This window comes from Notamacropus eugenii, chromosome 2 (assembly GCF_028372415.1).
Source record: "Notamacropus eugenii isolate mMacEug1 chromosome 2, mMacEug1.pri_v2, whole genome shotgun sequence".
NCBI classification, from domain to species: domain Eukaryota; kingdom Metazoa; phylum Chordata; class Mammalia; order Diprotodontia; family Macropodidae; genus Notamacropus; species Notamacropus eugenii.
Genome location: NC_092873.1, coordinates 63,595,650 through 63,623,008, shown reverse-complemented (window position 1 = coordinate 63,623,008; position 27,359 = coordinate 63,595,650). Strand labels below are relative to the sequence as shown.

General features: G+C 44.2%; 1 protein-coding gene and 1 long non-coding RNA gene across 8 annotated transcripts in view; one reads left to right on the top strand and one right to left on the bottom strand.

Moving 5' to 3' along the window:
- Positions 1-27,359, top strand: part of AGAP1 (ArfGAP with GTPase domain, ankyrin repeat and PH domain 1) — a 694,274-nt gene that overhangs the window by 306,779 nt on the left and 360,136 nt on the right. For all 7 annotated transcript variants that reach the window (XM_072640680.1, XM_072640679.1, XM_072640678.1 and 4 more), the window contains exons 4-6: positions 5,624-5,709; positions 8,966-9,107; positions 12,158-12,292. In XM_072640680.1, the coding sequence (XP_072496781.1) occupies positions 5,624-5,709; positions 8,966-9,107; positions 12,158-12,292 (363 nt within the window). The remainder of the gene's footprint in view (positions 1-5,623; positions 5,710-8,965; positions 9,108-12,157; positions 12,293-27,359) is intronic.
- On the bottom strand, positions 183-10,085 carry LOC140525347 (uncharacterized). The gene is made up of 3 exons (XR_011974008.1): positions 9,791-10,085; positions 2,480-2,694; positions 183-480 (listed from the first exon to the last, which is right to left on the bottom strand). It is a non-coding gene; the product is annotated as an uncharacterized lncRNA (long non-coding RNA).

The following is a 27,359-nucleotide window of genomic DNA, read 5'->3' as shown; positions in this document are numbered from 1 at the left end:
TCTCACACACACTCTCACACTCTCTCACACACACACTTTCACACACACACACTGTCACCCACACACACGCTATCTCACATAAACACACACACACATACACACACACGTTCTTGCTTAGTCTGCTCCTTTTGAGGAGACCCATTCCACCACGTATTAGGCAAAATATGACTTCTTGTATTGGGTTCTCAAATTCACCTTGCTTTGAGTTATCTGTGCTTTGTATTTAGACACCTGATTCTTTTATTGGCCTTTTATCTCCTGAACATTGGCTGACTCTTTGCAGAACATGCTGTTTTGACTGATGGGATGCCAGCCTGCTGGCCTGGATCAAGCAGAACACTCCTTAGGGCTGTGTCCTCACTGGTCTCAGCTGCTCTTGCTTCCGCCTCTACATACTTAGGGATCTCTGAAGGCTGTCATGACCTTTTCTTGCTCACAAGGGCTTGACCTGGTCTATTCTGCTTCTAGAGGCTTATTTACCTAAGATCAGCAAAGAAAAAAGAACCAGGCATTACACACTCAGAAATTAATGTCAGTTAGGTAAATGTGTGTGTGTGTTCGTTCTTTGTTGCCGAAGAAGACCATTCCATCGTAGAAGTAATGACATGACTTGCACTTGACTTTGTTTTGAGTGAGGGAGGGCTGTGTAGGTCATCAGCCTCACTTCTCCTCCAGAGCCATCTGAATCCAGTGACCAGATATTCATCAGGATGACTGGAGATGACCCAGGATGAGATAATTAGGGTTAAGTGACTTGCCCAAGGTCACACAGCTAGCAAGTGTCAAGTGTCTGAGGTGAGATTTGAACTCAGATCCTCCTGACTCCTCCACTGTTGCTCTATCCACTGCACCACCTAGCTACCCCAAGGTAAATGTACCATGAATTTGTAATGGATAATACCAGTTTGATTTCATTAATTTCTTCTGTGATACTCTGGCATATTGTAACAGGATTAGAGAAATCAAAATGGATAGGTTTCCCACGGATGAGGATTCAAAGATCAGAAATGCCAGGTCAAGCATTATAAGGAATTCATGGACTTGCAAAGTTTCTGAGACAAACCACAGCAGGACAGATGGGCATGAATATAAGTCCAAGTGGAGAAGTAGAGATGGGCTGTAAGAAAAGGAATGAAACAGAGGATCAGAAGTCATGGAAAGGGGAAACAGGAGACACAGGAGGGTGGAAAGACTGTCCAACCAAAGAGTAGAATTTTAAAGTGTCATTTCATAGAAATGATGTAGTTTTGGGAGGGTGTCTAAGGAGTAAGCACGTGAGTATGTGACTTAAAAAAAGGCAGGGAAGGAGGCTGAAGACGTGTGTTCAGATTGCCAGAGAGTTTGTTACCATAATTAGTGGAAATCCCTGAGAATATCAATCAGCAGGGAAGAGGAAGAAGACCATGAAACATATTCCAAAGTCATGAAAGTGGGTAAATGATCCACAGCAAAGACAAGGAGAGGGTCGTGCTGGTGATAACATGAATTTCAAAAAGGAAACATAAATGGGAAATGGTAGTTAAGGCAGTAGGAACTAAGTAGTATCTTCACTCCTCTTCCTCCTAGCCCCAGGAGTTGGGAGTCCAGTAGAAAAGACTTCAAGAGATATATCGTATTACTGGGAGAGACAGGTTACTGTTAAAATAAAACAGCAGTTCAGTACTAAGAGCTCATGCTTTTATAAGGCTTTAAATTTTTCAAAGTTTGTTCCTCACCACACTTTGAAGTAAGTGTTACAGATATCACTGTGCCCATTTTACAGAAGGGAGAACTGAGGTTCCTAGAACTGAAGTGGCTTGTCTCCAGACATATAGCTAATAACTGAACACAGTGGGATTCAAATCCAGATCTCCTTGTTCCAAGTCCAGTGTTTGAGTCATTCTGCTATATTGCCTTTCTTGAAGAGGTAGAAGAGATGTTGATCGAAGATTTCAAAGATGTGTGTAATAATTTGTGGACAGTTGAGTAGAAATTCCATAGTCATAGAGGAATGGGATTAACAGTGGCAGGGTTGGTATTGGAGTGGGAATGGAGAGGGGTCCGGATGATTAGAGTAACAGTGAGAACTATGTGTGTTCATCCTTCTTTGCCAAAGAAGACCATGCCATCAGAGAAATAATGACATGACTTGCACTTGACTTTGTTTTGAGTGAGAGAGGGCCATGCAGGTCACCAGCCTCACTTCTCCTTCAGAGCCATCTGAATCCAGTGACCAGATATTCATCAGGATGACTGGAGATGACCCAGGATGAGACAAGTGGAGTTAAGTGACTTGCCCAAGGTCACACAGCTAGTGAGTGTCAAGTGTCTGAGGAGAGATTTGAACTCAGGTCCTCCTGACTCCTGCACCTCCTGCTCTATCCACTGCACCACCTAGCTGCCCCAACAGTGAGGACTACAGACTAAATGAATGAGTCTCTCTTTGCACAAATGGCATTGATACTGGATGAGCAGGATTGGGGAACCCAGGAATCCCTACCTCGAGATGAACTAGTGTGTTATCCTCACATGTTATGCTTGGAGAATCAGTGCCTGTGTGTGACTTCAGGGTGGGTCCTCCCTGGTGTCCGTTGCTCCTTGATCCACAGAAATGACCTCCAGGCCAGGTAATGGACATTTCCAAGTTGGAGACCTGAGACGTCAGCCTCCCTCTGTGGTGTTACTGGGGTCAATGATCAGGACAACTTGGTTTCCCTGTAACCAAGAAAAATTTCACTTTTCATTTTTTAGAACTAAGAATTGCCTCCAGTTGGGGTTGAGTTATTTGAACATCAGTTCTCATGCCTTTGTTTGGGACCTGGAACTGTATTTAATACAGTAGGGTAGTAGAAAGTTTTGTTCCCAACTTGCAGCTCAAGGAAAAACATCTAATTAGAGGACTCTCTCCTCCCCATTTTCTTTTGCTGTTTTGTCACTTGGGGAGAACATTTAATTTTTCAGTATTCTTTCCCAAGCTTATTGTGATTTTTCTAGACCTTTGATTTTCATAATTATAGGGCATTCCTGTTATGGAAATAAATACCTTTCACTGAAGCAGACTGGCAGTTGTCTCTACCCTAGTCTCTTAGAGAGTTGCCTGGGGCACTGAGAGAATAGATGATTGACTAACTGTGGTTAAGTAACCAGAAGATGTTAGAGGCAAGACTTACTGCAGAATTCACTGTCACCTCTATCCTCTATAATGTACTCTTGCACTCTATTCTCAAACATAATTTGGGCAAAAGATAAATACAGAAAACCACAGGTAGGATTGGACTTTTGTGTCTCACTTTCCTTTTGTGAATGAGATACATGGAAACCACATATTGGTGAAGGATCTAGGTAAGAGATCATTGGTCTTTGTGTAGCAAGAGAAGTCTGCCGCACCTAATCCTACTAGTTTTCTGTCTCCCCCTCCCCCATAATTATTTAAGTTGTGTTTTGTTTCATATCACCACAAAAAGCTAGAAAGAACAGTCTTCCTCATCCGTCAGCAAAGTGATGTTTTTGAAAAGTAAATTTGGATCAATAGAGTTGGAAGGGATTTTGTGTCCCATCTTCATTTTATGGTTGAGGAAACTGAGGCCCAGAAGGCAGATTCTGTGATTAAAGATCTTCATCTCATAGATTTAGAGCTGGGTGACATATTAGCGGTCCTCTGATTCAACCCCCTCATTTTATCCACAAGAAAGCAGAACTTCTGCAAGGTTGAACAAGTTCTCCAAAGTCAAAAAGGGAGTGTCATAAGTGACAGGTGCAGAATTCTAACTTCGTTGCCCTGATTTCCAAATCATATGCTCTCCCTTGTGCCTATCGGGATAGAAGAGATTCCCAAACTCACCTAGAGGTATCCTACCTGCTATATAAGTAACGTAGTAGTCAGGCCCTCATGACAACATCAGCAAAATGTGTTTGTTGGAAGTGTTTCCCATGAAAATAGTGGTCTAAAGATTGTTAGCTTCCAAAGCCTGTCCACAACTGTCCCGGAAATAGTGCTTGGGTTAACATCAAGATCCCTAAAGTCCTGAGTTAGAGGCTCTCGCTGCCAGTAGGAGGAATACTGTGGGGCTCTGGGGCTGGAGTGGGACTCCAGCTGTTCCAACAGCTGCAGTGTTGAGGGAGAGCTTCCAGGGGACAGGGCATCCAGTGGAGTAGGAGCATCTTGTGGCAGGAAGGTTCTGTGTTGGGGCCAAAACATAGTCACGGAGTTCCCTTGTGTCACTCCTTGTATTTATGGGGAAGGTCTTGATCAGAGATGTTGGTTAAATGGAAGGTGATAGCCTAGGGACTGAAGGGGGGCTGTGATGATAATGCTAGTCTGGGAAGGATGCATCTGCTCCCAAGGACAGGAAGTCCGCCCCTGCTCAGATGGGAGCCGGCATGTCACTGGTTGCTCTTAGTTTAATCTGAGTTATCCAAGAAAATCTGAAGAAGATACCATGTTCCATAATCAGTTGAGTTAAGCTGCATGAGGATTGAAGTCTTTGGGACTCTCCATGGGAAGGGAAGGGGTCTCTACACAGTTGTTTTGAAGTCAGTGAGTTGCAGAACTGCAAAACTGGGGAGGGCCAAATGAATTTCAGCCAGAGTGTCCCTTATTTGGACAGATAATGACCCAATGTTTGGAGGGAATTGTCCTAGATAGGTGGGCTGTCCTTTGCTTCCCTGGGTCCCCTGTCCAAAAAAAAAAAAAAGAAAGAAAGAAAAAGAAATAGAATAGTTGTTGAGAGTGGGATCAAGCCCTTTCGCTTGGATAGGAGTCCTGGATGACCTTCATCTCCTCTCTCTAACCCAAATCAGTCTGTTGCTCCTGCTGCTAGCGAGATGCACTGCTTGTCCCTCACCGCGTAGTCCAGAGACGTCATCACCCTGTAGTAGCGTTTCCTTTTTGTCTAACATGTGTGTAGTATGACAGCATCCCCCCTCTAATTGTGCCCTGTGAGTACAGAAAGTGTCACCATTCTCATAATGTTCCATGTCTTCCTTTGTGGAGTCAGGCTTCTCATGGGGAATAATACAGTTCCTCAGCAACATCCTCCCTTCCAATAAATCCCAGAGACAACTTAGGTCAAAGGAGGGGGGGAGAGGGAGAGAGAGAGAGAGAGAGAGAGAGAGAGAGAGAGAGAGAGAGAGAGAGAGAGAGAGAGAGAGAGAGAGCAAGAAAGAGAGAGAGAGCAAGAAAGAGAGAGAGAGAGAGAGAGAAAATGAGTGTGTGTGTGTGTGTGTGTGTGTGTGTGTGTGTGTGTGTGTGTGTGTGTGTGTGGTGGAGTGGAGTGTGGGTCAAAGCATATCTGGACCTGGTTTTCCTAAGGGATGATCAATCATCTCTGAAGGAAACTCCTGGCTCATGGAAATTTTTGAGATACAATGTAAATGATCCTGGAAAGTGTTCTCTTTCACCAACCATGAACCTGGGATCCCACAGAAAGCCAGTAGTTATAGATATGAATGCATGTGGGTCTCTAAAGGGGACTTTGAAATCTGGATTTGGCTGTTCTCATAAAACTCCTGGTATTGCTAGAAACCAGTGTTGAGCCCCCAGGCCAAGCTGAGGTTGTATTTTCCCCCAAGTGGAGCCTGAGTCTGTTCAGCCTTTTAAACCTTCTTCCCTTTTCTGTAACGAATTTTCCTTTTTGTATGACAGGTGGGAGATTCAAGAAGGAAATAGTTGTCGATGGGCAAAGCTACCTGCTGCTGATTAGAGATGAAGGGGGTCCTCCAGAGGCACAGGTAAGCACGGACCTAGCCTCAGCTTCAGCCTGGTTTTCCTATAGTCATGCAAAAGGTTTTTTATTCCACCTAACCAGGTCAAGTGAGATCCAGGGAATTTGGAAATGAATGAAGGCAGCACTGGAAAGCATAAAAGAGGAGCTATAGGATATCTGTGCTCACTGGGAGTTGGAATGAAGATAACTTCTGAGGTCCTTTGAGAGTGGAGAATTGGCCAAGACCACAAAGTTCCAACATCCTTATTTTACAGAACAGGAAACTGAGGTTTAGCTGAGTGAAATGACTCATCCAATATGGTCAGATCATAGAATCATGAACTTGTGTAAAGTTGAAGACTTCTGGTCTAATCCCCTCATTTCACAGATAAGGAGTATGATGTCCAGAAAGGAAAAGACCCCTCTTTCACATTCACTGGGCAGTAAGTGACAGAGAGGGCACCAGGAATTCAAGGTAGCAGATTCTCACTGTTTGGAACCTAGCTCCAAATCTTGCCCCCTTTCTGTTGTTCTAGACTCCATACCTCTTTCTGCCTCTATGACTGGAGAAGAGGGATGTCCTGTGATACTAAAGGGTGCTGAGGGTTATGCTTCTCAGTTTCATGGACTTAGACCGCAGAGGTCATCAATGCAAGCCCTTCATTTTCAAAAGGGGGATTAATTACCCTGTGCTTCCCATATAGCAAATGTCAAGGGAAGGAGGAGATTCCAGAGGCAAGGCTATGCTAGGCAAGGCTAGGTGGTCTGACCTAATGGACCATGTGGTCTTCTGGAAAAAAAATCATTGAGTTAAATCAGAAAGCAGTTTGTGCTTTGGTTTCTTCTTCTGCCAAGATGCTGGGTGCCTCAGAGGTATTAGCCTCACTCTTGGCATGGTAGTTGTCCTTTTTATCTATGTGGCAATATTTAAAATCTCATTAAAATGCTCCTTTTTTTAAAGTTCAGGTGGTAGTTCTCTGCAGAGAAATGTTTGCAAAATCGCTAAATTCTTGGAAAGATGGACATTGGAAAAATTCAAAGAAAGGGTAGCTTCTGAAAATGTCTTATTTTCCCCTTTATTGTGCATTCCATTAACTCAAAATTGTTTCTGCCTCCAGGCTCAATTATGAAATTTGTTTCAAGGAGCCCAGAGCAAATGGTAGAAATGAGAACCATCCTTTATTGCCTTGAACTCTGACAGCTGCACAGGCTACAGAAGTTCACTTTTTTCCATGTTCTTCCTTCTCGAATCCCTCTTGACTGGAGAGAGCAGCCAGTATAAGCACTAGCTAGCCTTTGGGACCTTTCATTCTGGGTTAGAAAGGGAAACAGCAGTTAGGTGGTGGCAGGGATAGAGTACTGGATCTGAACTCAGGAAGCCCTGAGTTCAAATCCAGCCTCAACACTTAGTAACTATGTGATTCTAGGTAAGCCAGTCTCCTCTGCTGCCTCAATTTTCTCATCTGTAAGATGGGGATAATCATAGCACCTACCTTCCAGGGCTGATATGAGGATAAAATAGTTTTTGAAAGACTTAAAGCACTATGTAAAAGTTGAGTTTTTTTCTTGCTTTTTAAAGATTGGAAGTGGACTAAGCAAATGTTCATTTATCAAGCATTTCAGAGTTTCTCATATGAAATTTCAGACTGCGAGGCCAGCCTTGTTCAACAAACATTTTCCCCATTCTGTGTTACTCTCCGCAGGGACTCAGTGACATTTTGGGAGTCATGAATGCATCTGTTCCAGGTGTGGTTCCATCTTCCCTTGTGGCCACCAGGGTTGGCTACTAGAGCCACTCTGAGTTTTGGGAGCAGTTCCCCTGACCCTTGCATGGCTCCCTTGTGTCTGTGTTCCTCTGTGGGTTTGAGCAAGTACAAGGCATTATTGAGCAGGGAGCCAAGTGCCAGTAGTATGGCAGGAGCCAGCTGGCCCCAGGTGACTCGGAGAATGTGGCAGCCAAAGCATTCTGCCATCACAGGCTAGATTAGAGCAGGAGAGCCTCCGAGAATATAGAGGTATTGATCACCAGCCCTCTTGGACCACATCTGTGGGCATTGTGCCCACTTTCGACACCCCACTTTAGGAAGGAATCTGATAAACTGTAGAAGAGGCTACTATCAAGGAAATAGTGAGGGGGTCATGACTCCATTCTGTATGAAGAAAGATGCAGAAATGTTTAGCATGGAGAAAAGATGACTCAGAGATACATGATGAACTGTCTTCAAGCACTGACCTTTGGGAAAGGAATGAGGCTAATGCTGTTTGGCCCCAGAAAGCAAAACCAGGATCCAATCGGGGAACATTGCAAAGAAGCAGACTTGGTCTAGTTGTCAGAGCGATTGAGCTGTTCCACATTTGGAATAAGTAGCCCCAAGAAGTGGTGAGTTTGCCTCCATGAAGTTCTCCAAGGAGAGCAAATGCCTTTTGAGCCATTATCTCCTTGAGTCTCATAACAACCCTGAGACCACTGATCTCCAAATGAAGAAACTTGGAAGAGAAGTAAGTGGACTGGGCTCCCCCAGGAGTCCCCAGTAAGTTACATCAGTAGAGTTTGAACTCAGATCTTCCTTACTTTCAGTTCATCTGTCTTCAAATAAGGAACATGGAGACAACTGCATGGAAGCCAATTTAAGTTTGTGGTCAGGAAAAACTGACCAACGACTAGAGTGACCCTTGAATGGAATGGCTCGACTTAGGGGTTGTGGGTTTTCCCTCAGGGGAACTCTTCTCACAGTGGGTGGAGGAACCATTGCAGGGTAGGTGGTAGAAGGAATGTTTTTCCAGTCCTGGGTTTCACTGAGTAGCCTCCGAGATCCCCTCCAGCTCTGCTGATTTCTTCCTGCCTTCAGAAGCCCAGGAGCCATTCATTCGTCTTTGTGGAAGAGCTGAAGTGGAACATTCTCCTCTACCTTTATAACTCAGAGCTGGTCACATGTAAATAATATTTCTTAGTCTGTTTATTTCCTAGAACTTCCTGTGATATAAAAAGCATTGTATACACTGATTGCCCTGTTTGCTGAGAGCATTGTGACAGTTTCACATCACCGTAATGTAATCAGTCCCTTGCCTTTGTAATTAACAAATTCATCGAGAAAATTTCTCACACACACACTCACACACACACACACACACACACACACACACTCACTCACAGATAATAATTCATTTTTCTAAACAGTGATGTTTTCTCTTACATAGGACATTTGTATTTTTTCAGCTGTTTCCACCTGTTTCTCACCTGACTTCCTGTTTTCTCTCTCTCCACCCACATCCCTTCCCAGTTTGCCATGTGGGTGGACGCTGTTGTATTTGTCTTCAGCTTGGAGGATGAGATCAGCTTCCAGACAGTTTACCATTACTACAGTCGAATGGCCAACTATCGGAACACGAGTGAGATCCCCATGGTACTGGTGGGAACCCAGGGTGAGTTACCCAGTGATTCCAAATACTCTGAAAAGGAGCTCCATTTGGTTCACCATTTTCGTGGTGAGCTGTGTCTGACTCCTGAGCTAATGGGAAGATCCCTACTTAGAGTGAAAACCATAATAGTCATCATTTATAAAACCGATGATGTTTCTATATCCTTGAAGAATTTCAAAAACCTTCCCCATGTGTTATCTCATTTGATGTTCACAAGAACTCTGGGAGGTAAGAACTCTGGTCCCTGTTTGGGGGTGGTGTGATTTGGAAATATGAAGTACTCATTGTTGCTGACCTGTGTTATTTTGTTGTCCAGACTATTGAAGAACAAATAAATCTGCAGAACGTTTAAAAGGCTGGTTTTGGCTAACAGTTTAATTCTGATCCCTTCTTGCACTCGTTATATTTTTAAAATATATTCTCTTCTTGCTGAAGGGTTTTATATTGTAGCCACTTTGGGAAATATTGCCACATCCCTTTCCCCCTTGTAACAAAAGTAACAGTTGAGTAAAAATAACTGATATTTCTATCCTATCTGACAGTGTATAGAGCATTTGGTCCTCATATTCCACAATGGCCCTGCTATGAGGAGAGAAGTAGGTTTTCATTATGGGTTCTCTGAGGTCGTTGTTGGTTTGTCAGTTACTCAAAGTTTGACTTTCTTGTGTTCTTTTCATTTATCTTACCATAGTTATTGTGTATTTTGTTCTCCTGGTCCCACTTATGTCACTCTGCATCAGCTCCTAGAAGTCTTCTCGTGCTTTTCTGATGTCCTTGTCCTTTTCTTGCTTTTAGTGCATCTGGAAACCTTTCAGAAGCCCTTGAATTCCTATCCATGTGGCATATATTTGGGTTCAACCCTAACCCTAAATTCTCTCCACCAGTGCAGGTTCCCCAACCCTCTAAACTTCCCCTTATGGTCTTTAAGGGTTGTTGTGGGGTCCTCTCCTCACTCCACACCCACAATTGTCTTGCTGGGGCCCCTCCCACACTCCTCCTCCACACCCACAATTGTCTTCCTGGGGCCCCTCCCTGGCTCGCCCTCCCAGGCTATTTCTGGGGATGAGCAGATCTGAACCAAGCTGGGCTGCTTCTTGGACAGCAGCTACCCTGGATATTTCTGCCATACTTTGGTTGCAATGGGCAGTCATACTAGTAAGGCCGACAATAGCTCACATTTTATGAGACTTTGAAGTTTGTAAGCATTTTCAGCCTTGTGAGGTTGATACTGTTATCCACATTTTGCAGATAAGGAACTGAGACATGAATCAGTAGTGACTTGCCCAGGGTCATACAGTGTGTGGTTTAGGAACATGGTTTCAGGTCTTCCTGTCTTCAAGTCTAGACTTTTAGGAACCAAGCCATGGTGGAGAATCCAGGATCTCCACCACCTTCCAATAGTCACCAAGGCCCAGTGTGCTTCCCAAGGCTGCGTACATACCATGAATGGCAGAAGTGCATTTCTAATCCTTTTTCCTGGCTCCAGAGTCAGCGCTTTCACCACTACCCCATGTGCTTCCCATAATCTGCTAAGCATGGGACCTAATTAATAAAGTGTGTCATCAACCTTTCTATCCTAGCACAGGGCACAAGGCCTTGGAAACAGAAAAAGGAGCTTATTGATGACCTGTTGATAAGGAAGTATCATAGGACAGTAAAAGAACATTGGCTCTGGAGTTGTATGAACCCCACTGGTGAGAATTTGGGGGCAAATCACTTAAGCTGACCTCAGTGTTCTCATCCGTAAAAAAAGAAAAGAAAGGGTTAGACCAGATATCCTCTAAGGCTCTTTCTAGCTCATAACGCCTGGGCCTCAGCTTCCTTTTCTGTAAAACAAGATTGGACTAGATTTCTATGGAGGACCCTTCCAGCGATTTGTGGAACAAGGTCAATCCTATGACTGCAGTAGTGATTCAGATGCTAAAATCGTTTGGTAGCAAGAGACTCCGGAGCCTTCTCAGGTCCACGCAACCGGTGAGCTCTTTCATTTTCTCCTGGTCTGTCACATTTCCCTTTGCCTCCTGCAAGGAAACTCTTTGTAAATGAGAACATGGCAATTGAAATAGTCCCTAATCCTTGCCTACACCTCCCTCTAGTGATGTACCTTGAAATAGCATCAGCCACTTTGTTTCCTACCTAGGGAGGAAGGCAATTGAGTGACTTTCCCATGGTTATGGGCTCATCAAAACACAGAAGGAGAGCTGGAGATCAGACGCCTGGCAATTTAAAGTCCCATGTTTTTGAGGATTTCCAAAAAAACATTTTAATTGTTTCTTTTGTCTTCATATCCCTTAATGTCCCAGTATATCTCTCCCCATCCCACAGTTTTCCTTCATAATTTATTGAAAAAGAGGAACAGATATAAAGTTCACCAAACTGCTGAACATTTTAAGAATCTCATGTTATCTGCTTGCAATGTTTCACACCCAGAGCCCCCCACCCCTGCAAAGCTACAGACTGGAAACCCCCTCCCCCCACTACCTGCTCTTTGGCACCATGCTTTGTCTTGGATACTCTCTCAGCATTCAGACTCCAGTTTCCTTCTCTGAGGTTTGCTTTCAGACCTGGACTTGTAATTTCAGTCAATAAAAAGCAGGCAACAGAACCAAATGTGAAATAATAAATTTCTGTGATGTAAGCCTTGGGGGCATTTAGTGGATAGAGTACTAGACTTGAATTCAGAAAGAACTGAGTTCAAATCCAGCCTCAGGCAATAGCTGGGTGACTGACCAAGTCATTTAACTTCCCTCACTCTCAGTTTACTCTTTTGTAAAATGAAAATGATCACCTCCCAGGGTTGATATGAGGATGAAATGAGCTATTTTTAAAGTTTATTGCGAATCTTAAAATGTTCAATAAATGCTAATTAGTATTATTGTTATTATTTTGAGTTTATTAAATTTAATGTAATAACAGAACTGCCCTATTTGTGTCCCCTTCTGATCTTCCTCTACTTTTGTTTCTATATTGTGAGTTTTTTAGGGTCTAGGCTTTGTTGATGTCTTCAAAGTGTTTGCTAAATGACATTTTGATATTTTACTTTTTGGTCCCAGATGCAATAAGCTCCAACAACCCACGTGTCATTGATGATGCCCGAGCACGGAAACTGTCAAATGACTTGAAGAGATGCACATACTACGAGACATGCGCGACCTACGGCCTGAACGTGGAACGCGTGTTCCAAGATGGTAAATCTTGATGCTTTTGTCTGTCTTGTTGAGACATCTGTTGCAGGGAACCCTTCTGGAAGATGGTGCCTGTACCTGATGACACCCTCCACCTTCCTTACCTGCTTGTAGACACCTGCCCATGAATGCGTGGGAGCATACATGCTCACACACACAACATATGGATGATAGAAATGAATCTTTATCATCTTTGCTTCTTCTTGGTGTCTGAGGGATGGATATGGACAGTGACATGTGAGGGGCAGGCAGGGCAGCCTCTTGAACATCTTTAAATCATTCTGGGCAAGAATTGTATCTACATGAAAGACTGTAATTCTTAAAAGATCTAGGGGATTCATAATTTTGTGGTCAGGCCCTTCAGTGACAAAAGTTCTAGTCTGGGACCTGGGCAGGACTTGGTAGATGGTCTTTTGTCAGTTATTTTGAAGCCAGTTCTATCCCCTCTGGTCAAATCTGCTGCTGAGGGTCTCTAAAAGGAGCCAGGCTTGTCCTGCTATGGCACACACCCAGCTCATCATGAGTCCTTTTCTGGAAAGCCTTTCCATCTTGGCAGGTACAAACAAAACTTGTACTTTGCCTTTGAGACCCCAGGGTCACCTCCAGACCACAGTGAATCATTGGATGATGGTTAAGTGGAGGGGGCAGTGAAAATATATTCTTTAATGCCTATCTCAGAGTGGTTTCTGTCTGCTAAAATGTGAGGGCATTTTATGGACTGATACAAACTTGATGACCATAGATTCAGAGCTGAAAGAGACCTCTGAGGCCAACATTATTACAGATGGGAAACTGAGGCCATGGGAAGAGAAATGACTTGGCTTCCCAATGATATACGGAGAGAAAGTGTCAAATAGAATTTGAATCCATGTTGTCTTACTATAGAGCCGGGGTTCTTTGCCCAGTGCAATGGATGGTTTTCCTAGTTGTCATAGTAATCCATGTGCCAGTCTCCTTCTCCCCTAACCACCCCCTCCTCTCTGCCCTTCTGCCCCTTGCCTAGTTCTGTGCCTTCTTTGCAATCATTAGACATGCAAGGTCAGCCTTTAAGGGAGAGATGTTTGAGATCAAGGATTTTGAAGGTCGTTCTGGACCCTATAGTCCTCATCCATCCTGCTCATTGCCGCAGAAACCCAGAGAGTGAGATCTTCCTTCTGGTGAGAGATCAGGGATTCACACCGAGGACCTCTGAATCCAGAGCCATCCCTCTCACACCATACCCACACATGGGTTATGTTCTTTGGGAAATAGCGCTCAGGAGGAGCAGACCGCGGCCTGCGTGCTGGGAGATCAGTAGCATCCTGGCTGGTGCCATGCTTATATGCTATGGTCGAGCCTCATCCACTGCCAGATCTTTCCTGTCCATCATCCACATCTTTTAATGTGAAGATGAAGAAGTTCTTGGGTTTGAATCCCAGCTGACACTACGTATGTACGTCTCCCCTCGGAGCCTCCTTTCTTTATCTGTAAAATGGTAGGCTTAGGGTGAGACATCCTGCCACTTTGTTTTAATGTCAAAGATGGTCTTCCTTTTCATACCTAATGTGTCCTTTTCCCTCTCTCAGAATCCCTTGTCTTTGTAAACCTCCCTTTTCCTTCTCTCCCTAACACTCCCCCTGAGTCTCCCAGCACCCACATTTCTCCTGAGAATCCACTGCTATTCCTTAGTCTTGCTTTGGCACCATGATTTGCTCAATATATAACGCCTCAAAGATTTCCCTGCCCCAGAGACCAAAGAGAGCTGTTCCCTGAGACCTCTCCTTCACTCATGAGATGCACGACTCCCCCACCTCTCACCCCTTGGAGGACAGCTGTCTCTCTTGTCAGTCCTGAGGTTCTGTCCAATTCAATGGAGCCAGCAGGAGCCCACCAGGCTTTGGAGCTTAAGGCTGCAGGATTTCTAGAGCCTGAAGAAACCTCACAGACCATCTAATGCAACCTCTTCATTTTACCAAGGAGGAAAGTGAGACCCAGAACAGTAAAGTGGCCATAGGGTGGTGGTCATCAAGGTCATATCGGGAGCAAGCCTCAGAGGTGGGATTTTTAAGCTGCTTTTAGCCCAGTGATTAGAACGTAAGACCTGAGTTCAAATCCAACCTTAGATACTTATAAATTGTGGGTCCCTGCGTAAGTCAATACACTTCTTTCATCCTCATGTTTCTCCTTTTAAAGGAGGGTCTTGGCTTGATTGGCCTCCAGGCTCCGTCTGACTCTAGATCTCCAGTCCCCTGATCCCTGGGCCACTATTCCTTCTCTGTTCCATGTTTCTACTCAGTGCTGCATGAATCCTCCATTTTTACCAGCCTACAGAGTAAGAAAGAACCATCTTAGTGGTTGTGGATGCCTCTGAGCCTTCTGGTGTTGTTCTTTTTTAATATTCCCAGTAGCTTGCACATAGTAGGTGCTTATGGTTTATTTATTCTGTTGAATTGAATTTGAAAGTCATAGCCTTTTTTTTCTCATGGTTGAGGCTGGAATCATTTCCCTCCATCTTTGGGTATAACTTGCATTCACTTTTTAAAGAATATGGTCAATTTGATACCTTCCTGCTTGTCCTTGTCTCCTTTGGAATACCCCTCTGTTCTCTTCTGGGTTTAAAAAATATGTTACAATGTCTATCAGTCTGGTTATTGGTGTTAAATTAACATGAGCAGATTCTTTTGGGAGATCAGATAGTGATGTGGTGACCATGAAAGACCCATAAGTCTGTTAGATCTGGAGGGCCCAATGTTCCCAAATCTGCCAGACAGAAAAGAAAGATGTTACAGAGCTTCCATGTAGCCCTGAAAATGAACTGAGAGGTCAGTCCTCCAGTCCACAAGCACTGACAAGCCCCTTCTCCAAGCCAGGCATAGTCTAAGGTGAAGCTGACCCTGCCCTCTGGGTACTCACATTCTCCCAGTCTCCTCCTATCCCCCTGCCTTTTTAACAGATGGTAAAACTGAAGTCCCAAGACAGAAATGACTCCCCTAAAATCACCTAGGTCTTAATGACTCAAAATTCCTCTGGATGTGCTATTTCCATTTAAGGCCAGCTGCTCTTTTCCAAGACTTGGGATGTGGCATCCTCCTAGCAGGAGAGCGCCTGCTGCCACATCTGCTGCTATCACCTGCTGGGCCAGAACAAACTCCCAGCCCCAATTATGGTTCTAAAAACAAGTACCATCCAGCTCTTTCCTTGGTTTGCCCTTTCCATGTATTTAAAAAAAAAAAATGCAAGTCTCCAGGTTCCCTCTAGTGGTGACTCAGACAGCCTTGGATGAGCACAGCTGCGGGGGTTACAGTGAGATCACTCGATGTTGGAGGGGGCTTTCAGAGACTGGGAAGGCTGCAGATCCTCTCCTCCCACCCACCCTCCAACCCTCCACCCTCCCACCACTGCCAGTCATGGTTTCCATGAATCCTCACTATGAAATAAAAATGAAATCTGGAAAGAATGGGGAGGGGCAGGGGAGCACATGAACGAATGAATTTGTAAAAACATTTATTAAGTACTTACTGTATTCCAAGCACTCTACTAAGTGCTAGGGATACAAACAGAAAAGCAAAGACTGCTCTTGACCTCAAGAAAGTAGAGAAGGGGAGGGGAAGGAGGGAGGGAGGAAGTGAGGGAGGGAGAGAGAGAGAGAGAGAGAGAGAGAGAGAGAGAGAGAGAGAGAAGGAAGCAACAGGGATAGGATGAGGGAGAAGGGGGAGAGAGAGAGGGAAAAGAAAGAAGAGAAAGGGCGAGAGAGAAAGAGGAGGAGGAAGGAAAAACTCATTTTTTCACCCATTTATGAATCTTACCGTTTCATAAATCCATCAGCCAGAGTTAAGCATGGTATGTACCTTGGGGATACAAGGTTAGACAGACAAAAACAGAGGCTCTCTATCTGATGGCTTATTGCTTCTCCTCTGCTCTAAGTGGTGGCTTTCAGGGGGACAGAATGTTTCCTATTTTTGCATGCGTCAAATTCTATAGACTCTTGCTGAGTCTGTCGTTATCTTCCTAAACTCACGATCATACTGTCTGCTCTGGCCTAAGTTGTACACCCAAGCTCCCTCTTTGGCCATTGGAACACAGCCTCTTGGGGTTGGGGGAGCTCTGCCTCCAAGGTGGCCTCTGACAAAATTTTTTAGGTGCTTATGATGTACACACAATGGTTAAAGCCTTAGGGTAAGGCATCTTCTTTCCAATTGTGCAAAATCAAAGTCTTTTTCCTGAATGAGTTTTCAGGTAACATTTGCCAAGATGGTGGATGGGAATCCCAGGTATCCTACTTTCTAGCTGTGTGACCTTAAGCAAGTCAGTTAACCTCCCTCAGTTTCTTTATGTGTATAAAACAATGGAGGAAGGGGGCAGATTAGATCATAAATCAGGCTCTGCATTTTTTGAAAGAAATTGATCATCTAGAGAGTGTCCAGAGAGGAGCTGTAGGATTGGAAAGGGTGCTGGATTTCAGCCACATGAAGTCTGGCTGAAGAAGCTGGGGATGTGTGGTACAGACAAGGGAAGGCCTGGGTTGGGACAGAATGCCGTTCTTTGAGCATCTATAGGGCCCAGTTGTGGGAGAGGACTTCAGTGTGTTATGATGGTCCCAGGAGGCCAAGCTAGGAAGGACAGTGGCAAATGCAAAGAATCTCTAAGGCTCCTAACAAGGAGAGTTGTCCCAGAGGGGAATGAACTGACTCAGAAGGTGGTAAGCTCCCTGTCCTTGGGGATCTTCAAGCACAGACTGGATGACCACTTGTTGGGGACCAAGAGTGGACTCCAGAGTGGACTCTGGAGGTCCTTTACACCTCAAGGTCTTGAGCTAGTTCAGTTTAATTGCCTCTACACAGCAAACTATTCCTTCCTTTACTCTGAGGCTCCCAATTCATCCTAATTAAGTGAGAAACTGGGACTGGGGTTAGTGTCAGTGGGACTGGCCTGCTGGGGAACACTTTGCATTCACTAGATCAACATTTGACCCAAAGAATCATTTGGAGTTTCCTTCTGATTTCAGCATCTCCTTGTATCATATGTTTAATCCTCTGGTCTAGCCGTTCGTATTTTTTTTTAAATTCACGAATGTCAGAATTATTTCATTTCTTCCCATTATGCACTTGTAGTATTGGGAGGGTAGGGGGAGTCTAGGTGTGCCCCCTCCCTTTGTTTTTTGTGATAGTTTTATGACTAGTAACATTTGTTTTATCAGGGAAGAGGCATTCTAAAAGAATACATGTTCAGTCTTATAAGCCAAGAAAAGTAGAAGATGCTGGGGCAGGGGTGGGGACTAGTGGTTCCCTGGGGGAATGTATTTGAAAGGCTCCTATATGGAAGACAGGGTGGGATAGGGGTTGTTTGGTCTGCCCCAGAGAGCAGAGCCTGGAGCACTTTGGCACTTTGTCTTGTGGCCATGTTAAAAAGAGAATCAGAGTTCAGAGATAGGTTTTGTTGCTTGCCTAAGTGCAAGCTCAGTTTCCTCTTTTGTAAAGTGAGGGTGTTGGACCTGCTGGATTCTGAGATCCCTCAGACCTCAGGCAAGTCATTTCAGAGATCATTTGTCCTTTTTTGGCCCCCAAAGCCAATGGCTGGAACAATGGGTGAGCAGATTCAAGCCTGGTATGACGAAAGGAAGTGCCTACCAATGAGAGCAGCCTCTGAGTGAGATGGGGACGATGTGGTGATTGATCTCCTCTCCTGGGGCACAGGCTGCATGACCACTTGTCCATTGTAGCACAACAGTATTGTTTTGTTTTTTCCAGGTATGGGTTGGATTAGACAATTGCCAAGTTCTCTTTAAATTCTAGAATTCTGTGGTCTTGTTTATTTTCTTTCACCACTTTTTAAATGTCACTGATATTAAATAATAGGATGTTAGCATTCTCTGCTCCATGTGCTGGGAAGTCATCTTCTTTCTTCCCCACCTTGCTATGCCCACTCAAATTTACCCAGTTTGTCCATTGTCCTCTTGCTGAATTCCTAGAAACGACTTTACAACCATCCTTGAAGGGAGTGGATCTGGCATCAGGAATGTGGGTATATGTTCAGTTCAGTGAGTAAATATTAGATGCCTAAGATAGGTAGGTATGTAGAAAGACAGACAGGCAGATAAATGGATGGATAGATCCGTTGTTAGACATTGATAGATCCATGGATAGACAAACGGATGGATGGATGGATGGATAGATAGGTAGATAGATAGCAGAAGAGGCACAGTGACAGAGTCAGGTTTGGAATCCAGAAGACAAGGGTTCCAATCCCACCTCTTATGTTGGCTAGGGATGTGAACCACTCTCCAGTCACATCATCTCTTGGCCACAGGGAACTCTATGAGCAACATTAAGAGATGAGTTGCAGGTTTGCAATAGTGGAGGGTATTTCCTCATCACCTTCACCAATGAAATCACATGTTCAGACCACTGTATAAATGGAAGCATCTAAAGCAGGCTTAGTCTATCTCTAGTGTGATGGGGATGATGTACAGATGAGATGGCCCATTATTAATACATATGAGAGAAGGGAGAGAACTGGTGAATCTTAATAGTCTTCTGAGAATGTTAATTTTTTTTAGAAATTAACAAGCGATTGAGTTATTAATAAGATATTTATAACATGGTACCAATTTGTTGATATCAATGAACGGGAAGTGAGGTATAGGCCATCAGTCAACAAGCAATATTAAGCCCCTACTATGTGCCAGCCATGCTCCTAGGCACTGGGCTACAAAGAATGGCAAAAGACAGTCCCTGCTCTCAGGAAGCCAACAGTCTAATGGGGTCGCAGGGGGAGAGGTATGAGAGCAACCATGTACAAAGAAAGTATGGACAGGATAAATTGGAGAGAACATTGACTTTGAAGGCAGATAACCAGAGTCCAAGTCCTGTCTCTAGGGCATACTGCCTGTGTGATCTTGGACTAGTTATTATTTAACCTCCTCCAGCCTCAAATTTTCTCATCTTCAAATTGAAGAGGTTAGGATACATGACCTCTAAGGTTCGTGAACCAATAACACATTTCTGTTTCTCTAAGATTAACCCAGTAATCCAAAGTCCAAGGATGCTCCTTGACTTATTCCCAAACTCCAGTTTACCTGGAGCCGTGTGACTACTGTAGTCTCTGTAGACTAAACTCAAATCGTTGCGAGTTACAGACAAAGAAGCCTGTGGCTCTGGAGCTACTTTCTGTATCCTGTTGGTTCAAGAATATCTGGCTGGTTAATGTTGATGTTAGCCAGAGTTTAGAAATTTAATGCACATGTCCCAGTTAATTTTTATTAACTGGCTCTTTGAAAACACTAGGTTGGGGGAGTGTTGGCCCTGGGGAAAGTCAGTTCCATATGAACGGTCTTTGAAGTTAAGCATTTTAAGATACACATTATAAGTAGTACAAGTTCTGAGTTCATATTAAAAGCTGACGCAGCATCAGAATGGTGTTGAAGTTGGTCTTCCAAGATTGGTGGAGTTTGGTTGTGATGCACTGATGATGAGGGGAGAGGGAGCATCCCTGTGTTTGTGTGAGCATCTGTTATGGTAAGGTTGTGTGTGTGCATGTGTGTGTGAGTACATGTGCATATGTGTGTGTGGTTTTACAGTTGGACAGAAGGAAAGTGTAGTGAACTGTATAAATTCCAGTAGGTGATTGTTTTCCTTATACACTAATGACGTCACAGTTGACTCTCACCCAGTGTTGTACCTACTTAAACTCATTCAAGGTCTGTGACTTCATTTTGTATCTCCAACCTCTTTTTGATTACAGCCCCTTCATGCTACTTACCTGGTCGGTGACCTGTGAGGATTAGTGTGGCTGATGTGGTGCTTTATTCTCCAGCCAGCACACTGAGGCGCCTCCCCGACCTCTCCAGGTTGCCTCTCAGGTGCTGGACGAGCTGGTTATCCGCAGGCCTGCCTCCAAAGCTGCTTCCCCAACCTGCTGTTAGGCTTGCCCAGAGTGTAGGGGCTTTCCTGGGACAGCCTCTAAGCAGGGCTAAGGGGCTGTTTAGTGGGAGAGGTGGCGGTGCAGATGCATCACTTGATTCATGGATGGGGAAGCCACACTTGCATTTGAGTTTTGTGTCAGACCCTCAGTTGTGTGGCCATAGGGGAAATGGTCAACTTCTGATGTTGATAGGAGCTTGATTCCAGCTCTAAGACCCTGCACGCTTTTCTCAGTCTCAGGCTCCTTGTTTTTTGCAATGAAAATACTCATAACGCCTCCCCCCAGGATCACTGTAAGAATCCAGGAGCCCATCCATGTAGAACCTGGACCTCCCATGAAGTCTCCAATGAACAGGAGCTCTTGTTGTCTTCTGTTGTCCCTGAGCCCACCCCCAAGGCTGGCAGAACACCTGAGGTGACCTCTAAAGAAAGCACTTTTCAGGCCTGAAGGCATTCTGTGGACATATACTATCATCCTCATCTTGGCTAATAATGTAAATTACAAAATTATTAATACCACTTACATTTCAACTGGGGTGCTTTTTGCTTTTCCACATCAGTTCTAACGTAGAAATAGAAAATAATTCTCTCTCCTAACAAGAGAAGTTCCTTAGAAGTGAATGTGTGTGCAGGGCAGACTCCTTTTCTATTACTTTTGAGGCAGACCATAATCCCCTTTGATTTTGTTGCTTAGTTTTCTGGTTCTAAGACATTCTTAGGGTTCTTGAAGCATGGAATTGGGTGCCTGAAAAGTGAGATGCTGAGCAAAGCTCAAGTTTTAATGTTCCCTCTGAGTGTAAATGCTGTCGTAGTCAAAAGGGCGGTGTTCATTCATTCATTCATTCATTCATTCCAAGTAGTGTTAGTGCCCAGACTGTCTCAGACGTGAGAGTATGTATTTGAGCTCAGGTCTGCATTGATTCCTTCTGGAAGGCATCTCAGTATTTTGTGGCATGCTGTCCTCCTTTGACTGTGCTTGGTTCCCCTTTTGCTTGCCTGAGACACTGCTGGAGCTGAGTTCTAGTCCAGTGGGAGGCTCAGCATGCCTGCAAAGTCTTACTCGGGAGCTGACACTTGAGATTTGACTTGAGGAGGGCAAATCTTCACCTTGGAATTGCCTCCCAAGCAGCTGTGGATTAATTGTAAACCAAGTGTTTCAGACGACATTCTCCAAAGTGCACTACTAGGATCATTGGCAAATTGGTAAGGAGTTAATGAGACTCAGGTTTAGGTTTGAGCAGTAGTGTTGTGGCGCTAATGGAAGTCAGAAAGCCCTGATTTCAAATATAATCCCTGGAACATATGACCCTGAGGGTCACATACTCAACCTAAGACTCATTTCCTGGGGGCTTGATTCAAGTCATCATATCAAAGACTTCGATCTGGGAAGGAACATGGAGGTCATTAGTCCAGCCTTCTCATCTGACAGATGAGGAAACTGGGACCTTGAGAGATTAAGTAATTAGCGCCTGAGGTTTGGGGGCTGGAAATTGTTTCATCAGTCTTCTATTCCTACTTCCTTATTTTGCAGAAGGGGAAACTGAGATCTAGAAGGCTTGGAAGCCTTGTCCAAGGTTGATGAGATTTGAACCCATGCCAAAGGCAGCTTGCTTTCCACTGCACCCCACTGTCTCTTAACAAACACTATTTACACATTGTCCCTGCCCCTGACAGAAATGCAAATACCCCAGCCCACCATGGATTAATCTTATCTGTAGGGCTACTGAGAGACTCAAGTAAGGCAGTGTAGATAAAGAACTTTGTAAAATTTAAAACACTTTATAAATAAATGCGGTTGTTACTCTTGGATGAGGTAGCTGACTTTGGAGCTGGACCCCACACTGGCCCCAATCCCCTTGTCTCTCAGTGTCCCGGATCAGTCCTCTCACATTCATTGGCAGATGGGTTGGGGAGCTCTGTTAATGGAGAGAGTTTCCACACTGGGAGTGCTCCAGGATTAAATTGTGGGTGGTGATGGTGACATAAGTCACCATGTACAGGAAGAATTGGCAGCAGGCAAACAGGGCAAGTTTTGTTGTGAATAATCTGTCACCAGAAGAATAAAGGAGGGTATATTCTTATGGTCACTGAACCAACAGGAAGCAAGAATAAATGTCATTTCCTTCCTCCCCCTAAACAAAAAAAATCAGCTTTGGGGGATATATTTGTCCAGCTCCTAAAGCTGTCATGTGTCCAGTGGGTCTTTTGTTAGTAGAAACCGAGTCCATCAGTAGTGTGTGTGTGTGTGTGTGTGTGTGTGTGTGTGTGTGTGTGTGTGTGCTCGCGCATCCTTAGAAATACCTGAATTAAGGCCCCCTCCACCTCAGAATTGAATCTTTTAAAATGTCATTAGTAAATGTTCTCTATTTAAATTTCCCTATTAAGAGTGTTCTCCTCTGCTCATAAAGTGAATTTTGTCAATGACATTGAAAATGATGATTTTAATATTTCTTGTCTGCATGGTCCTCGTTAAGTGTGCTTTGCCCTAGGATTCCTCGCTAATGCCTTTAGCCTGCTTGAGTTGGCCTGATGTGCTATTAATGCATACAAATGGCTTTTATTTTTGTTCATGATCTGTTCATAATTGCACGGTTTTCTGCTTTCCCTAATTTTTTTTTAAATGATCAAATGATGATGTCCCTTCTGACCCACTTAGCTTGCCTTCCGATGTAACTCCTCTACGTGATCCCTGGGAACATCCCTGCTACTTGGGGCTTATCGATAGAGATGGGGTGGGATGGTAATTTGCACAAACTCCTCCCCCCCCTTTTGAAGGTTCCTCTGCAGTCTGCTCTTAGTGGAGGCCTTTCCCCCTTCTTCAGTTCAGCTAGACCAAGAAAAAGAGGTTTTTAAAGTTTTCTAGTAGCTAAAATATTTTTTGCTCTTTGGGGTTTATTTTTCTTTTGAATTCTTTTTATTCAAGAAAATGGACCCTCAGTTTAGACTGGCATTATATCTCAGTTTAGACAGTCATTTCTCATCCATTCATCCATCCAGCAGTTACTAAGTACCTAGTGTGTGGTGGACACTGCTAATTCATGCCAAGATATCTTGTTTTTATTGTATGAGTGTGATTATACACATGTATCATATTCATATGTGTGCATGTATCTATGTCCCCTATCTGTGTCTTTATTCATATATGTATATATCTAGGTCTATATGTAGGGGGAGCAGCTTGTCATAATGGACAGAGAGCCAGCCTTGAAGGCAGGAACCTCTGGGTTCAAGCCCTGCCTCTGATACATCCAGTATGAACTTGGATGAGTCACCTGGCTCTCAATGGTAGCGGAGAAGGTGCTGACCTTTTGAGTACAGGGTATTTATTCATCCTTGAGGTGTCCTTAATCTTGGCTAAAACAGTCACTGTTCTTGTCCTCATCCCTCCACATCGATGTCAACTATGTCAGTACCCATCTCTGCAGTGACATATAGATGTATAGACCTGTACCCATGTCCATATTGATATGTACATCAATGTTTTTATAGATATATCTGGTGAAAGGAAAGAGAATAAGTGTATATATTATGCCTACTGTGTTCTAGGCATTGTTTTCTTTGGTTTCTCACAACCTGCGAGATTATAGGTGCTGCTCTTTTCTCATTTTACAGTTGAGGAAACTGAGACAGACTGCTTGAATGACTTGCCCAGGGTCATACAGCTAGTCATTGTCAGTTGCTGGATTTTAACTTGAGTCTTCTTTATTCCAAGTCAGTACTCTGTCTACCATGGCACCCAGCTGCCTTTGCAGTACCGTAGATAGAGCTGTCGATATATTCATGTAATTATATCTGGAGAAGCACGTTGTTTCTCCCTTTAGAAGGGAGAAGTCCTGGAGAGCGGAGCCTTCGGCCTTTGTGTTTCCAGGGCTTATCACAAAGCTTGGTACATGGTAGTGCCCTTACTGGTTGACAAACTGACTGATGGTTGTTCCAGAACAACTTTATCCAACTCAGAGCAATTCAGGCCATTGACTCAGTCCTTGGGTGATCTCTCTGGACTTCAGTGGAGGGAGTGCTCACACTGAGGATGCCACAGATCCTAGAAATAAAGATATAAGGAGTTTAAGAGAAAGAAGGAAAGGACAGGGTGGAGTGGGTGACAGAGAGTTTGAAGGGTTCAGGAGCCAGTAAGGAGAATGGTAGAGTGTTGCAGGAGGGTCTGATGGAGGGAGGTTTGGGAAAGTAGAAAAGATGGGTGGAAGCCGTATTGGAAGGCCCTTCAATGCCGGCATATTTATCCAATGTAAACCATAGGCAGTAGGATCAGTGTCTGCAAGGATTAATATGCAGAGGCACACAGTCAGGGCTTTATAAAAGCTCATTGATTTCTTCATTGTTTACTGCTTTAGGAAGACAGATATAAAGGTGCAGTAATTAGACTGAATCACCCCCAAACCATTGGGTCTTTGGACAAGGGTGGGGTACCCCGCTTGGGCCTTTTGACCTCTATTTCAATCATTCATTATTTCATAAAGGCCTGTCCTTTGATATCAGAATCAGCAAATGAGCTCCTGCTAATTTCTTTTCATTAAGGGGTAGCAATCAGTTTAATGGATGGAAAATAACATCTTGGCCATCCCATGAATGAAAGATGCGAAGGGGAGGCAGCGGCCGCTCATTCCTGATGTGTCCCCCAGGGCACAGAAGTAGAGGTCGAAGCAGCCGGCCCAGAGGAAGGCGCTGAGCAGGGTGCGGTGCCCAGGTCCTCCAGCTGCAGTAATTACTTCCATTTCAGTTATGGACAGCTGTGACCTTTCTGTACAGTGCCCCCAGCCATCTTGGAAGTGACACACAGCAGTACAGATGACTCATTTGCAGGAGTCAGAGCCGGACCAGGAGGGCTTGTTGGGATACCAGGAGCCGGCCACTGGGTCTCAGAATTTTCTGTATTTTCCTGAAGCCACATGAAGACAAAAGGTGGGCTCTACTTTCTCCCAGACACATCCAGGTCATCAGAAAGGATTAAGGACACCTCCATCTGTTTGTGTGTGACAACCCAGTGGTTTGTCTTTAACAGACCATCTTAGATTGTCACCTGGGGCACTCAGGTGGTGACTTGACCAAGATCTCACAGATTAGGATGTGTCAAAGGCAAGACCTCTGGACATCAGGACAGGCCCTCTATTTCCTGCTCTTTCATTCTAATCAAATGTCTTAGTGTAAACTTATAGTTAAAAAGATCCATTTTGTTGGAGTGGGGTGTGACCTAGAGGAGAGGAATCTGAGCTAGGCTTCCAAGGGACAGAAGGCCTTCTATGGGACAGAGGGCCTTCCATTGATGATGATATGGGGGAAGGCCAAGATGAAGAAGGGAGCAGGAGGACAAAAACAGGGGCCAGAGCTTACCGACTACTTGAAGTAGATGATTTGAAATAAGAATCTGACTACAGCGGGTCTTAATGCCAGAATCAGGAATTTATACATGACTTGTAATGGACAGGGAAGACTTGAGTGGCATAAAATGCTTTGGAATTTGAGTAGCAGTAAAGGACCAGGGTTTCCTCTAAGTCTTTTCTTCTACAGGCTGACTATCCCTTTCCAGAAATCCTTGTGTATCAGAGCCTCCTGACCTTTCACCATCAACCTCATGGTCAACCTCCAATGGGGGCTCAATGTTCTTCTCACTCTACTTCTTACGATGTTGCACCTACAGTGAAACACAACACTCTGGGTGCAGGATGAATGAAGCAAGGAAGGAAGGAATGATCGTGAATGAGTGAATGTCTTGAGATGAATTCCTGGAAATTTCTTCATTTTGTCAGCACCTACCGCAGTGGTTTTTAATTACATGCTTTATTGAAGCTTCCCTGTAATGATCATACCTACTCTGCTTAATTATCGCTTAGTTGACTGATGTCTGACTCTTGTATACTCTCGGTTCTAGAGAAGCTGACATCTCAGCGGGAAACAACCTTGGAAACAAACTCTTAACCAACAAGAAAGAAGGGAACTTTATTTAGTCCAATGCTTTGTTATCAATCCCCGCAAACAGCTGCCTGGCCCCAGCAGGAAAGAAACTATAAATGAGATGACATATGCAAATGAGATTACACACACATACCTATCCATCTTATCCTATCTATCTATGTCTGTCTTCTGTCTGTATCTACTTGTCTTTCTGTCTATGTCTGTCTGTCTATGTCTGTCTATCTGTCTGTCCATGTCTGTCTGTCTATCTGTCTATGTCTGTCTGTCTCTATCTCTCTTCTACCTCTCTATCTATCCATCCATCCATGCCATAGACAGGTAGGTATGTGTGTATATACAAGGGGGAGGGAGAGAAAGGAGGGGAAGGAGAGAGAAAAGGGGAGAGAGGAGAGAATGAGGGAGAGAGAGGAGAGGGGAAAAAGAGATAGAGGAAGGGGAGGAGATGGGGAAATCTTTGCAAATCTTAAAAGTACCCATGTCCGCATTAGCCATGACAGTATCTGTAGATGGAAGAAATCTACAGAAATCGAGCTGCCCCCCCTCCCCCAGTGTAATCCACACACACCTGCCCCCCAGGTCCTTCCAAGTCTAACCAACAGAAACCTTAGTTTTGCTTGAATCTCTAGGGATGCTAGTTTCTAGACCAGGCTATCTCCTCTCCAGCTGTGTGTTTAAGGAAATATTGTTGATTCTCACACATCCTTGACCACCTATGTCTCCTCCACTCTGTAATCACTTCCATGTGTACCCATCATTTCCCAGCTAAAGAATGTGAGCTCCTGAAGGCTGGTACTGCTTTTGTTTGGGCCCTTGCACTCATAAATTCTACTGGATTGGATGGAATGGATGTCCGTGCCTAGAACCTCAGCCACACTCGTCACCATACTCAAATGTCAAGTTCCGAGGTTCGATATATGTGGATTCTTGGTTGGTTATTTTTCTTACTTTTCTCTGTGACTCCTTCCCTCCATTAGTGTGGACAAGTCAGAGTTGTCTCTGTGGAGGGCTATTTCTAGAATGCCCCAAAGGGGGCCATACTGTGAAAGCTTCCCTCTGCACTAAGATGTTTGGGACATCCTGTTCAGTAGCTGGGATGATGGTACTTGTGATGGTACTTGTGATCAGATATCATCCCACTGATCCTCATGTGTGGCCTCTGGGGTAATTATTAATAATTAAAATAATATTATTAACCCCATTTTGCAGATGAAGAAATTGAGGTCCAGAGACGATGTTCCCTA